The 15,344-nt window shown below is 39.6% G+C and overlaps 2 protein-coding genes across 2 annotated transcripts; one reads left to right on the plus strand and one right to left on the minus strand.

Moving 5' to 3' along the window:
• Window positions 1-793: 793 nt before the first annotated feature.
• Window positions 794-7,137, plus strand: LOC103131617 (nuclear factor of activated T-cells, cytoplasmic 4-like). Its single transcript, XM_016666781.1, has 5 exons — window positions 794-1,012; window positions 2,076-2,216; window positions 2,309-2,364; window positions 2,695-3,361; window positions 6,487-7,137. The coding sequence occupies exons 1-5, from the start codon at window positions 973-975 to the stop codon at window positions 6,621-6,623; spliced, it is 1,041 nt and encodes a 346-aa protein (XP_016522267.1). The 5' UTR covers window positions 794-972; the 3' UTR covers window positions 6,624-7,137.
• Window positions 7,138-8,007: 870 nt separating this feature from the next.
• On the minus strand, window positions 8,008-10,515 carry pdcd2l (programmed cell death 2-like). Its single transcript, XM_007543298.2, has 2 exons — window positions 9,947-10,515; window positions 8,008-9,155 (listed from the first exon to the last, which is right to left on the minus strand). The coding sequence occupies exons 1-2, from the start codon at window positions 10,395-10,397 to the stop codon at window positions 8,545-8,547; spliced, it is 1,062 nt and encodes a 353-aa protein (XP_007543360.1). The 5' UTR covers window positions 10,398-10,515; the 3' UTR covers window positions 8,008-8,544.
• Window positions 10,516-15,344: the final 4,829 nt, after the last annotated feature.

The raw sequence follows: 15,344 nt of genomic DNA on the forward strand, positions 1-15,344 counted from the left end.
TATTGTGGCGCACTGTCTGCAGCCGCTGTACTTCATAAAAGTTGAACAAGCGACAAACTCTGAACTAATCATCAAACTACCTCCGACAGCATATTTAAAATAAAACGACTGACCAATATAAGAGAAATTTGCCCCTTCTTTTGCATCTTGACAGAACTAACAGAAACAAAACCATTTATAGATTTGCATCACGGAGAATTTATCAAACATCAATTTTCTCCTCTTTACTTTAAGTCGTATTTAATAGCTATATCTGATAACAAATGATGACGCTACGAATATTTTTGACAGATTTCTGCTCGTCCTGCATTGGGATAAAATGGTTTTCTGGACATAACTCAATAAATCATATAGCGACTAATAGGCGCTGTCCAATCCAGTAATGCATATCAATTAGCAGGAGTATGAAAGACATAAAAATAATTAACTATACTATATTAAGAAATTATATTTAATCCTCAGTGCTACATGAAGCTCATTTTGAAACAATGCAAGTTAAAAACAATATTTTGAAACAAGTAAATCAAGTAAATTAAGTCCAATGTTAGGTCTGTGTAAGCTAAATGTGAGAATGAGACGCTTAATTTATTATATAATTTATTACATATTTATATAATATCACCACCTGCTACGCCACAGCAGGTGGTGATGGACATAAAAAAAGGCTTTTGCAACCTCTGTTTGCAATACCCAAATGTTCTTGTTTGGATTCTGGAAGAGCTCAAAATACAACTCCAAAAAGTTTTCTTTTTTTCTGCTATAAGTCGGTGGATGAATTGAAGTTAGAAAATTACTTTAGATTTAGAAATAACATACTTTATTTCTCTTTTTTTACACAGCATTGACTGTGCTGGCATCCTGAAGCTGCGGAATGCTGACATTGAGCTGAAGAAAGGCGAGACGGATATTGGACGGAAGAACACTAGAGTCCGAGTTGTATTTCGAGTCGCCGTGCCTCAGCAGGACGGACAAATGCTCTGGCTGCAAACAGCATCTGTTCCTGTGGAGTGCTGTGAGTGTTCTACAGCTGCATTTGAAACCAGATATTTAGATAAGCTGTGTACACAATCAACTATTCAACCAAATTAAACTTTCTTGTTTTACATGAGTTATAATGACCAACATTATTTACTTTTACTAAACACCAGATGAGCGAGAGATTTTTTTTATGCTTTCTTCAAATCGAGAAGTTTACATTGTTCAAGATTTTCATGCAGTGAATAGTTTAGGAAATACCATGATGGCTTTGACTGATTCTTAACAACTACCGGGTTAAATGGGCCGACATTTATTTTACAGCATACCTACTGTTTTTTGGGTGATATGGAAAAAATAATGAAATCAGGCTAGATAACCTGAAGAGAACAGGTTACCCCCATGAGTCTACTTCAACTTCACATTTTTAACGAGAGCACATCTACATATTCAAGCAAATAGTTGCAAGTATACAGCATCAGAGTGTCCTGTCATCATGCTTTTTCTGGAAGGAAAGAGTTGTGATCTAGAGATAAATGCATTTTAGAATGCGTGTACACTTCCCCCAGTCAAGATGGTGCCAGGAAATGTATATGATAAAAATATCTAACAAACTCTCATTTGTTTTGCATTTAGCAAGTACAAATAATTGCTTGACTGTTTTATCTGAGCTGCAGTCAGCTAAAACAAGACAAGTGATGTGTAATTTAATCTCAGACAGTGAGAGACAAAGTTATTTACCCAACCAACTTTATTTATAGAGGACTAAGAGCCCACAGGACCAATGTGCGGTATACAGTCAATACAGTATGTACAGTATTTGTTTATACAATACATATAAATATTGGCTTTCAGCTGCACATGAACATTTTGGTTTGGTATTAAACAACATACTATGCTATACTTTGCATAATAAGTAAAGAATTCCTTATTATAATTAACACCAGAAGATATTATAAATTACATATTTCCACAGATGTTCAAAAGTAGTGCTGGCTGACAGTTTACTTTTTGAGAAAATAGAGCTGCTATTTTTACCACCGATGAAAGGATGAGGATGAACAGGAGTGTCTGAAATCTTAAACTGAGCTGTTTTCCAGCCCAGCGATCGGGTCAGGAACTTCCTCAGGTGGAAAGTTTCTCTCCTACCAGCTGCTTTGTGGACGGAGGAGAAGAGCTGCTTATCACCGGAACAAACATGTCTGCACAACCTAGAGTTGTTTTCGTTGAAAAGGGGCCTGGTAAGGTCCTTTTATGTTCATCAACAAGTGTGTTTTCATCATGTCTCTTTTCACTAACATTAATCAGCATTGTAAATGCATTGAACTTTTAGATGGAAGAACACAATGGGAAGTAGATGCCAGAGTTCTGTGTGACAAAAGTAGTGAAGTAAGTACAAAGCAGTTTATTTGGATGGCTGTATTAGTCGGAATATTTATTGATATTTATAGCAAATATAAAGGTTTAAATTTGTAGCATATATGAAATGTATTTTGTATAAACCTGCTGATTGCAATGTATCAGCAGGTTTATACATTGCCATCAGCAATACATAAACAGCAATGTACATTGTAACAATCAGCAGGTTGTGTGTACTTTGTGTGCTACATTTATTAACTAGTGAACTATTTTGATTACAGTTGAACAGTGACTTCAACACAGTATAACATGATTGAGACTCCTGAATTTGGATCTGATATTTATTTGTTTTTGTTATAGTCAAGGATCATGGTGGAGATCCCCCCTTATGTTAAGAGGACAGTATCTCCTGTCCAAGTCCAGTTCTATGTGTCAAATGGGAAGAGGAGAAGAAGCCTGATGCAGAGCTTCACGTACCTGCCTGGAACCAGAGGTTCCCATCGAGCTGCTCCTGCAGTTAAACAGGAGCTTTGGGGGTCCGAGCACATCTTCTGTCCAGATCCCAGTCTGTCACCTTCCCATGATGCCGTGCTCAGGCCAGATGCAGCTTATGATCCATGCAGTGTCCCACTGCATGGTCTTCCTTCCCAAAACTCCTCTCATCTACACCATCCTCCTGCTTTCACGCTTTCCCTTGAAGCATCATTGTTTCCTCAGGTGTCTTCAGCACCATGTCAGATCATGACTGCACCTCCAAATCTAGGTTTGATGTCAGTGCAGATGGGCACAATTGATGCACAGGCACCTTCTCCCCCCATCCAAACTCTAAACCTCTCTCCTCATGCCTCTGCTGGTGGTCCTCCAAGGAAACAATCTGAAAGTTCCAAGAGTTCTTTGAAAAGCTCTCTGGACGCTCACAAAGAGTTCCTGCTGCACAACCCAGGAGAAGAGCTGAATGTCAAGGAAGAGCCGGAGGAGCAGCCTATTCTAGGATCCCTGGGCTTCCAGGAAATCACTCTGGATGACGGTAAGAAGCAAATTAAAGCACTGGCAACCTCTAGAACAGGGGTCTCATTCTCGCGGCCCGCAGGATGATGTCTTGTGGCCCCCACTGTGACATGAAAGTATAAATTAGTGCAGCCCACAGGGTGAGCGGACCTCTGAAGGAAGTTCCGCCCACCGTTCCGCGTCATGGCTGACATTCTGTGCTAGGCTAAGCTATACTGACTTCATGCACACTACGCTTGTAACAATAGTGCGACGGATGATGGAACAGTCCGGTACCAGTTGCCTTTTTTTGCAGTCGCCATTCCGGTACTTTCTACCATTAACAAATGCCACGATCAAACGCAGAGAAAGACGACTGCTACCGGGCTGCTCGTCATCTGCCGCACTGTTGTGACAAGTAGAAGCGGTAATTATGTCACGCGTCAAGACGTTCTCCATACGTTGCTAGCTGGTTAAAGACTTCTATGAAACGTAGAACAAGAGCGACGCCAAGTGGAATAAACTAAATTTTGTCACACCCTCATCATGTCTTTGTCAAAGCCAAAGCCTGCAGTTCTATGGAGGACCATCCTTACATGAGTTTCTGTCAAGTAATGTATATATTTTCTTTATTTCCCCTAAACATGCGTTTTTGTCAAGAAAAATAGATATTTTGCTTTGTCTGTTTTTGCTTCTCCCTTTTCTGCTCGCTGTATTTCTGCTTGCTGTATTTCCATTTGCTGTTTTTCTGCTGCATCGTTATGTTAATGAGGAGAGCTGCCTTCTATGCCCAGTTCCTCTACTATTGGCCAATAGAGCTTTGGAACCAACGTCATGTCACTGCATCAGACGTTGTGGGGCATTTAGGTGTAGTCGCTCGGTGCCATCTTTGCAGGCCATGGTCACAGACCAAAACAAACTTTATCCCGGTGATTTTATTGCGTTACCGACTGCAGTGAAGTGAACCTCCGAGCGCTTGAGGAGAGAACTAGAGAACGGCTGGCTGAAATTAGCGTTCATAAATCGGATCAACCTTGAGTTAAACGCCGCTTGCTTGGCAGATATTGGAAAATCCAACATCCAACTCGAAACTAACTTCACTGGTAACACAATAAAACCACCGGGATAAAGTTTGTTTTGGTCTGTGGCCTGCATAGATGGCACCGAGCGACTGCACCTAAACGCCCCAAAACGTCTGACGCAGTGACGTTGGTTCTAAAGCTCTATTGACCAATAGTAGACGTAGAAGGCAGCTCTCCTCATTAACATGACGATGCAGCAGAAATTCAGCGAGCAGAAATACAGCAAGCAGAAAAGGGAGAAGTAAAAAAAGACAAAGCAAAATATCTATTTTTCTTGACAAAAACGCATGTTTAGGGGAAATAAAAAAGAAAATATACATTACTTGATGGAAACTCGTGTAAGGAAAAACTAAATATATTTATGCTTTTATTTCTTATTATGTCGGTTTTGGTCCTCCATATGCAGTTCATGTATCGGAGAAATAATTAAATGTTGATGACATTTGAGGATATTTTTTAATTGTTTTTTTTGTGGAATCCTTTATGTGGCCCAGCCTCACCCAGACTCTGCCTCCAGCGGCCCCTGGGTAAATTGAGTTTGAGACCCTGCTCTAGAATATTTATTGTCAAGCTATGTAAAAGTTTACATGATCAGATTTTCACTAGTTTGACCATGTACAACAATTTCTCTTCTATATAAATTACAGTTAGGGGGGCATTCAGGAAATGCCATGAACTGTTCCCAAACCACAGTTCATGGCATTTCCTCAACAGCTTGCTGTATGTTAACAGCTTTAACTAGACCAGTCTGGTTCTAATTAGAAGCAACACAAACTGACTGTCCTAGAACCAAACTCCATCTGCATCAAAACTATGTGTTCTTAAAATGCAATCTATACTTCCAGCCAACCCCCCAAAATCCCACCAAAAAAAATAAAATACTTTTTGAAGTATAGGAGAGTTTGAGCTTCTGTATATTTTTTCTTTTTTAATTTGTTGGCTAATAAGCCCATTATTACATGAGTTACCAGCTAGATTTAATTCAGAAACACACCCTTGGTTTCTAGGGTTAGGATCAGAACCTGCCTGTAATCCTGTGAACTGCAGCCTTTCCTTACCAAACAGTAAATGTTTTTACAATCAGATTTATGTTGACTTTGAGATGTTTAGCTCTTAAAAAGCTAAGATTTACATTATTTTACCTTTCCTGTCATTGCTGAAAACTTTCCAACTAAAAAGGTGACATTGAGACAAACTGAGTTTTATGTGGTAATTTGGATTGAGTGATCTCTGAGGTGAAGGAGGTTCGGACTGCGTAGTGTGATCTTATTTTCTTGCATCAGAAAAATGAGGGAGAAGAAACTTAAACATTTAAAAATGAGGAAGTAGCTCCTCCACTTACTCCATTGTTCATCCATCCATTCGTTTGCTGTGTTTTCTTAGAAATGTTTTTTTTTAATGACATCATTTTTTTAAATCTTTCTCCTCATGAACAGATTATTTTATTTTGTCAAACTTCAATCCACTTGCTGTAAGAAAAAAATGTTAAAGTAGGCTAATGAGCTCAGATTGGATTTCAGAAATGGCAAGTTTTATATTTCTGTTACCTAATTTATTCCTGCCTGCTCCCTGAAGCATGTGTATTCCCGGTTATTTCTGAGTGATCTGAGCTAAAATTAGCTGTGTTTGCTGTGCATGATGCTGATGGGTTCTGTTTTGCGGTGCTGGTTGGCACCAGCTGTCCTCCTGACCTTTGTCTGAAAGCCCGATTCCCAGCTGCCATTCAGTTGGACTATGAATCTCAGCAGCTGCATGTCTCTGTTTTGGGACGCAACTCAAGTATTCACTGAGGCATGGTGGGAGCTTTCAATGTCAGAATTACTGTAACATAAATAGATATAGACAGATTATACATCAGCATTGCTGATGTACATTTTAATCGGGTGTGCTGGAGCAGGGATGCATGTAAAACATTCCAACTGATAAACAGCTCAAACCTTTTTCTGGAGCTTCCAGCTATATGAGGTTTTACACCATGTGTTTGTATATTTTTTATGTTAACTTAGTAGACCAACCAGCTATCATCCCTCAGAAATAATCTCTAAATTTGTCTCGGCTTTTGACAATGTTTTTCGTCTTTCAGTGAATGAGATTATCGACAGAGACATTGGTGCATTGAGCAGCTGTGTGCAGACTGACCAGCATGACCAGTTCCAGCAGTACAACTGGGAGCACAGTTCTAGGACCCCCCCTGGGTCCTTCCATGGAGACCCTCAGTAGTTTCAGAAGACAGTTCCTTCTTCATCAGATGGTCCCGTTTGCACAAAGTTCTCCCAAACTGATCTTTAAGTGCCTGAAAACAGTCGGTAGCCTTTGAGGAATCTGTAGCTTATTTTATTTGGAGTTCTGTTCTTATGTTTCTCAGGAATTTTAGAAAAAAAAGCAGCTTGTACCTCACAGTCAAACCAAAGATTTTATTTGTGACTGATTTGGAGAAAAAGTAACTGTAATCTGATTTTAAAGTCATATTACAACTTTAATGCCAACTTCAAAGTTGCAAAAAAGAACACTTTTCTTGAATTTTGACAGGGCCAGTAAGCTTAAACAGTTATTTTTGATACCTGGATCTGATCCAGGAATGCTTTGCCATGGCAACGTTTTAAAGGCTGTTTTATTTTTCTCGCTTTGTTAATGATGTTCATCCTGAATTCCTGTGGTGTGACCTTTGAAGATGCTGAAATATATTGTGAGGTTGAAGTAAAAATAAAGAATACTTAACTGAGAATAATTAGATAAACTTGTCTCCACACTTTCCTGTGTTTTTCTATGCAACCTTTTCAAAACTGACAGGCTTTGTGGAGACTAAACCCTGGTCCAAAATATCAACTGTATGATTTTGACATGCACTCCAATTTTCTTAAAAAAAGAATTATTTGGCTTTTGCAAAGAACTTTTTTGCACTTTGCTGCTCCTTTCCTGTTTTGGCAGTTACTGTATTTCCCTTCGTAGGAAGTCGGAGTGTAAATGGGGTGACGGGTGTGTGTCTCCTCAAACCTACTATTGAAAACTCAGAGAGAAGCCATACTCCTGACTCTGTTCACTCCAGGTATGGGTTAAAATGTTTACAAATGGAATCTATGATGAGGTTTGCTTGCCACTAAAAACATCTTGTATAAATAATCACCATGTGCTTTTTAGTGATGGAACATATGCATATCTTATTTCTGTTATTATTCTATGCATTCTATCTAATCCATCCATTTGTGTGCAACTGGGTATCTTGACAAAATCATTTTAGGCAACTTTCCGTCTTCAGCATATCGTCATTCCACTAATACACATTTACAAATATTTGTTGGAGGACTGGATAGTTCATAGTTCATATCATGAGCTCAGCAGATGTTCCACCAGGTGTTTTCTAATTGTTGCCACTAGTTTGAAGGAGCTGAGACAAAAGGTGCTCTGTAATGCTCAACTTGGAAACAACAGCTCTGAGGAGGAGTTGCGTGTGGAAGGCGGCAATTTCTCAAACATGCATGAAAGAATGAAAGCAACACTCCAGGTATGTTTATGATGAGGAAATGCAACATGATGTAAAGTTAAAAAGACAATTTTACATAATGCTACCCCTTTAGGTAATAAGACTTGCCTAATTGTGCCAACACTGTAGACAAATATGAATTTATTTCAAAGGGGAGAATGCATATCAACATGAATGCATCATGTACATATGACAGATTTAAGTAAACCTGTCAGGCACTCACTTGGCATCAACATAACCAATCTGATTACTACAAGATATTTGCAGAAAAAATGTAAATGGAGTTACACATATCAATGGAAGAATGAGTGTCTCAATATTTCCTTAGCTTTTATTCTATTACACTAAAAACGTGATTGATGGAAACCGAGCGTTGTTCAGACGCACCAGGTTATGATTGATTTTTTTTTTTTTAAATGCTGCTGCTGAGACAAACCAAAAACAGGATCGGCTTTAATGCCTGTTAGTCCTCCCATGTTTATGTATCTGTGACAGACTGGTGACCGGTCCAGGGTGACCCCGCCTCTTGATAGGCACCAGCACCCCTTCTGACCCCACTGGGGACAATAAGCGTGTATGATAATGGATGGATATTTATGTATACTTCTTTCATCTTTTTTTAATGCATAAAGCGATGATTAGATTATTTAATCTGCTCCATCATTTAAAGAGCTGCTGATCTGGGTCTGGCTGTACAAAGCAGAACTCTTCCACTGGGCAGTTTGTTCCTGCAGCCCAGCAGCTGTTAGTGCAAGTATAAACCAACACAGTCCCAAATTCCAGTTCATCCTCTCGGCTGCTGTCTGTCCTCTGCAGCAGACTGACCAGAGCAGGCATCAGCTGCAGCTCAAAGGTCCTGGGTTCTCCACAGGAGCCGCATGCTGGAACCTCCTGACTCATTTTGGACGGCGCCTTACAGATGAAGAGTGGTTTACTGTGGCGACAGTAGCGCAGGATCTGCTGCGGACACAACAAAACTGCCTTCATGAACCTGAAGAAAACGGCATCTCCGTGTCTGGCTCCGGCCTTTTCATACTTCTCTCCTCCACCACCTCCCTTTCCCTCTGTCTCCCACACTGCTGTGCCCTCCCTCCTCTCATACTCCCTCAGAAGTTCCTGAGCGTGCTCCAGCTGATCATCCTCCTCACACAGTTCTGACTCCTCCACCACACTGATGAAGAATGGACAGAAGATGGGGATGTCTTCAGATTCTACCAGACTGAGTTGTTGAAGACCAGAGCTGACATCCATGGAACAGACTGTAGGACTCACTGTTGAAACACCAGAGTGAAAGTTAGACAGTTTGCAACACCTGACAGGTTTCCAGATTCCTAATGTCTGGGGGCGGGGGAGGGGGGCAGGCATCGACTTTTTTGGGGGCAAAATGAATGTACGTAGCTGAAAATAGACACCAACATCGGCGGTAGCCTACAAGGTACTTGTTAAGCTTAAGGTTCTGTATTGATATTAGCTAGTCATCTTTTAGCTAACATTACCTGCATCCAACAGCTTTACTCAACTCAGTCGGTTAGTTTGGAGGGAAAAACTGTGAAAAGTTCTTTGCGTTTTGCTGCAGTGATTCTAACACAAACCTATGTAGCTCCGCACAGCAGCAGCAGGTCTCCCTCACAGGTGTAAAACCAGGGCGAGAGTTGTAGCGCTCATGTTGCGTTTAATGCGGCTCGGAAAAACAGGTTACAACATGTTAGCAACGGATTAAACAGTTTTAACTGCTGATAAAAGTGACAGAGGACACAAATATGGGAAGTGTGGAAGCCTCCCACACTTCCCAAATTGACATAGGAATAACAGAGAGTTGGCCATTCTAAGGTAAAAACCCAGCGCATACAGTGTTCATGTTTTGTTTTTTTCATCCAGACGGCTTCCCGCGCCCCTCCCCCCCCTGCAATGACACGGCGCCCCCCTATGGAGCGCGCCCCACAGTTTGGGAACTTCTGCTCTGTGCTGAGATGGAGAAATATAAGAGTAACTCCCCACCACCACTCCCCCCGGAATGAAGGATGGCAACTGCCTGATGATTTTGAAAGTTTGAAACACCTACCTTCTGTTTGTAGATCTTCAGACTGTTGCTGATGATCATTGCCTCCTCTACATCCAGAATCATCTTCCTCTCTCTCCATTCCCCAGTCGTCAGCGGACTCACACCAATCTGTGGCCGACGGAACAACTACCTGTGGCGTGGAGGACTGGTTGGGAGCCTCCGCACACTGGGAACGGAGGGCCGTCCAGCTACCGGACATCCCGCTGCAGCCAGGCTGGCAGCAGGCGAACAGGTGGAGGTTTCTGTGGAAGGGGGAACCCTGGAGGGGGCAGTACACTTGCACCACATGGGCTAGCGGGGCGCTACAAATTCGACAGCAGGGTGACTGTCCGGTGACAGCCGACGACCAGTCCGGTTTGCCCCCGACTTTGTTTGTCAGAAATGTGGAGCGGTATTTCCTGGGATCCAGCTCTCCGTCACAAAGACCTATAAGAAGCGTCTGTTCGGCCATCGCTCACCTGTAGGAACCTTCCTCGAGCAAAGAAAAGTTCCTACCGGACCTGAAATAAACGCTACCGGTGTTACGTCAATCCGCGTTTCCCCATCAGATACGGTCCCGCCTGCGTCTTCTTGCCCATAGACATTAATACGTAGACGCTTCATGGAGCGCTGAGTCGTACGTTAACGTCACCGCCATCTTCTATGTGGCAGAAGGGTGATCGGACCTCCTTAAGTCCTGTGCTGTGTGGACTTATTTCAAACGTTTTACGAAACAAACTGGATTCAATGGCATTACCTTTCACAGGTAAGGAGGAAAGATCAAAATTACTTGACTTTGCAGCCAGAAATTCGCTTCTAAACAACCGAAAAATATTTCCTATGTAGCCCGAAATAACCGCTGACTGTTAGCCTAGCAGCTAACGTTTTCATACTGTTTTCTAATGAGAGAGAGCTGATGAAAAACCGCTGTTAGAGGAGAAGTTCTTTAAAAACCAGAGGATTTTGTGAGGAAATATCAGTCAGGATCAGAGCTAGAGCTGCTGTTCTTCAGTCTGTTTCCCAGCTCAGCTTCACCATGTCGGTGTTTAGCTATAAAGATGCCATGAGTCAGAACTCGTGGCATCTTTGATGATGAAAATGATGAAAATGTCTTTTTCTGAAAGTTAAGTAAACATATATGTATTTTCTATTACACTTTTGGATAATTTCTCTTTTATCCTTGGTTTTAGCCTGTGAACCAGGACGTCTCAGAAGTCATTGGAGTTCTCCCAGTGTGACCAGCAGACTGAAGCCCTGCCTGTGACCAGTGTTCCCAGTATAATAAATAAATGTTTTATTTCTTTCACTGGTGTATTTTTAAATATCTCAATCTGAAGTATTAGTGTGTTAATGCATCTTATGTAATGAAATAAAAACAATTTATTCTGTTAGAATTATTTTAACTCTTTGCTGTCAATAGCAGAGTTGACATACTGTAATAAATATTTATTCTCTGGGAAAAAGTAAGAAAAATATGTAGTTTAATGTTTGACAATGAAATGACAATGATTTATAAATCAAAAGTCATTTCTCAATAATGTATAACAATAAATACAATAATTAAAATACAATAATTTGTTTCTTGTCTTGAAACGTTAAATGTACATTGAATTATGGAATTATGTAAATGTGTTCTTTAATAAAACACTGTAAAAGTGTGTCTGTTCATCAATGTCAATACAAAAATGATCAGAATAATTTATATCAAACAAAAACATTGTGCTCTTTATTCAGAAATGCCCCAAAACAATTAAATAATCACATCAAAAGTTAGAAACTCTGTCTTTAGTCATTTCTTTGATTGCCAAATAAAGAAAGAATGTGTGTGAGAAAATGTATCAGTGGCAGGTATTAACTTAAAATACTTTGTAGAACTGCACTTTATAAAGTTCGGTCCATTCACTTGTATTAGCTTACTGGCGCATATTCCACATTCAATATGGCGGACGCTGTTACGTATCGCAGCAACGGGCCGACCCGCTCCATGAGTCGTCTACGTATTTATGTCTATGTTCTTGCCACTCCGAACCGCCCAGGCGGCAAAATGCGCGCGTGCTCGTTATGAGCACTGAGAAAGCACGCGCTTGTTCGGCGCGCTTGCCTGGGGAACCACGGACACCGTGAAAGCTCAAACAACATGTTTCGGCAAAGTTGTCACACTTTCTTCACGTTTTTGCGGGAAACTAATAGTAATAATACTAATAACAATAATAATAATAATAAATACAGATATATGTCACATATATGCAGGGATGAAAGTAGTTTTAAATTATTGGGGGTACTATGACAAAAGTATATATATAACTTCTTTGTGTGCTTTGGAGTTTCTGTGCTGTTTAATTTTTTTGCAAAGCGATTAAAGCTGGGTAGGCTCTTGAATTGCTACAAAATAAAGCTATATTTCCCTCAGCCTATTGACTGGAAATGTTGACACCTTGAGATGCCATGAGATCTTAATTCTGAACATCATGGCATGGAGTGCATCTCAGTTTTCCATGTCTGGCATATAACCATTCATTTTAGCTTTTAAACTGGTTATATTGATCCTGTGTCCAGACAGTGATAATCAGTAGCCTAGCATCATGACCTGTTTGTGCTGAAGATCCTGCAGTTTCCGCTTCTCTTCCTAACATGGCGCCTCCTTACCCTGACTCTCATACTGACAGGAGGAACCACAGAGCTCAGTTAAGTTAAAGCTCATCTTCTGAAGTTGGGATATTTTTCCTCCAACAGGTTCCAGAGGAATCACCTCAAACCAGATGTTGGACTGGATTTTATTTCATTGTCATTTGTGAATGTTAGAGCCTCATTTTCAATAGTGGAGCTATGAAGATTGAAAAAGGTTATCATTTTGGAGAAAGTCTCATCAACATCAATATTTCCACTAAATAAGAGGCAAAAAAATAATAATTTGTTTGATAAGGGAAAAGCCTCTCAGACTCTGAGCCCAACAGCACCAAACTATTTTTTATTTTAGACAATTAATTTAATTTCACATAATTATCGCTGTAGAAGTCATTTGTTAAATACTTAATGAAACATATTTACCGTGTTTGATGTTTGTTGTAAATGACATATACTCACAAAGAACGAGGTTATCAGTCCAAGTTTGTCGTTTATTGAACGTTCAGAAACTACAGCGGCTGTGATGCCAAGGCAAAGGTAAACAAAGGTAAAACAACCTGAACAGGTGATCAACTCTAAACCACTCGCACCTTTTTATTCTCCGTCTCTCTCTGTCATTTAAGCACACCCATTGCTATGGCAACCGCCTGAGCTCCACAAGCCGACCGGAGATTACATTAAAAGCATAATATTCAGTCTGTTACGGTATTAGGTTGGCAGGCTTGATATTTATCTTGCGATTAATAAGCGCTCCCTGAACACAGCGGTGGTTGATTAGTTAATTTTAAACTCCTGCTCTGCTAGTTATTTTGATAATAGAACCGAAACGCACAGAATTGTGCAACACCTTGTTGAAACAATAATTACTGAGATTATTATTGTTTCATTGATTTTTTGTTGTTCTTTAATAAAGTTACGAACGTTTTAAGCCAGTCAGAGGAGGACGTGCTGGTCTCAGCGTCCTGGCGGCGTTCAGTTTGTCATCTAATGCCGAGATCGACTCAAAACCTTCAGCGATTGACATATTGCGCCCCTGCTCTAGTGAAGCACGAAGAGTTCAGAAACAATATGAAATGAGAAAAAAGCTATTTATTAACTGATTAAGTCGTGTTTTAGATTTTTCTTGAAAAATGAATCAGTCACAGTGGGTGCACTCACGGCTGCACAGTGAACCCATTCATTTTTTTACAGCAGACAGCCGCTCCCCTCTCTTGCAGGTACTGCGTACCCCAGCTAAATCTTTTAGGGGTACAGTACCCTACCGTACCCCCTTACTTTCACCCCTGCATATATATATTATAATTATTATAAATATATCTGTCTAATTATACATATACACACACACAGATATATATATATATATACTTAGTGCTATATGAAATAAGAACAGGGCAATGCATTTTAATGCTCAATATTACCCATCACATACCGTTCCCCGACTGTAAAACAGGGGGAACGGTATCTGATGGTTAATATTGAACATTACAATGCATTGTCCTGTTTTTATTTCATATAGCTCTACCTATCTACCTATCTTTCTATACACATATATGTACACATATAATTTTAAATTGACATGAAACCTGGTAATCATGGTGGTTCAGAACTCCTCCATCCTCTTAGATCAAAGTTTTTAATAGAAACACATTCATTCTAGGGATTTTCAAATTCATATTTTACTGGTATTGCTTATATGTTTGAATAACTTAGTATTACAAATGTAGCCTGATTTAGACAATACCAGTGCTGCCAATATAAAACTACAAATTAAACTACTTCAAGTCATGTTAATTTTAACTAAATTGTATTTCACTTATTAAATTGCAAGTAAAAAAGTAGTATGTGTTGTTAGTCTGTTTGCTTTAAGTTTTAGTGTGGGAGAAAGGGAAAAACTGAAAACAAGGACAGAACACCTGGTGCAGAAGAAAGGAGGCGAACTGTTTGACAGCCTTTGGGGAAATACTGGCTGGAAGGAATAAATGACGCTAAGGGAAAACTGATTGAAACTAAACTAATCCTGCACAATCCACTATTTTCACATGTGGTAAAATTATATGTATATAGAATGAATGAAATTACTTAACAGGTACAATTGTAAACAAAATAAAGTGACATCTAATGTGTTGAAATTCTAGAAACTTTTGCTTAGCTGTTCACGGATTAAAATGTAAACTTATTGAAACTTGAGAAATTAAGGTTTATAGCAGACTTGAACTTTATCATGGACTAATCAATATTTTTCTCTCTTATTATCTTATCAAAACAGGATTTCTTTTTATTTGAAACTTGGTCACCTTAAAATGTCTAAAGAATTGGTAAATGACTATGAATATGTGTTTGATTCAAAGGGTGGTTATGAAACAGCTCCAGATTTAGTTACGGTTCATTACATTGACTTCAAACTGGGAAATAATATGTTAGAAAAGGAGTAATCACATTTCAGCTTTGGTTTAAGACCAGACAGCATTTATTACGAGACTGCTTCATTTAGTTTGACATTTTTTATTGTTTCATTTTTATTAATATTATTGTTGTTTTTATTTTTTTCTAATAAACCAACTAACTTACTAACTGAACTAACTGCTGCTTTCGAAAAACATGCGTGTCTTGGTAGAAACCTAGATAGCACAGAATGATTGAAACAACATTGAATCAATGTCAGCCAGAAACATTGAATCAACGTTGAACGCTGACATTGAAACAACATTGAATCAATGTCAGCCAGAAACATTGAATCAACGTTGAACGCTGACATTGAAACAACATTGAATCAATGTCAGCCAGAAACATTGAA

The sequence above is a fragment of the Poecilia formosa genome, unplaced genomic scaffold, assembly GCF_000485575.1.
Source record: "Poecilia formosa unplaced genomic scaffold, Poecilia_formosa-5.1.2 Scaffold795, whole genome shotgun sequence".
NCBI classification, from domain to species: domain Eukaryota; kingdom Metazoa; phylum Chordata; class Actinopteri; order Cyprinodontiformes; family Poeciliidae; genus Poecilia; species Poecilia formosa.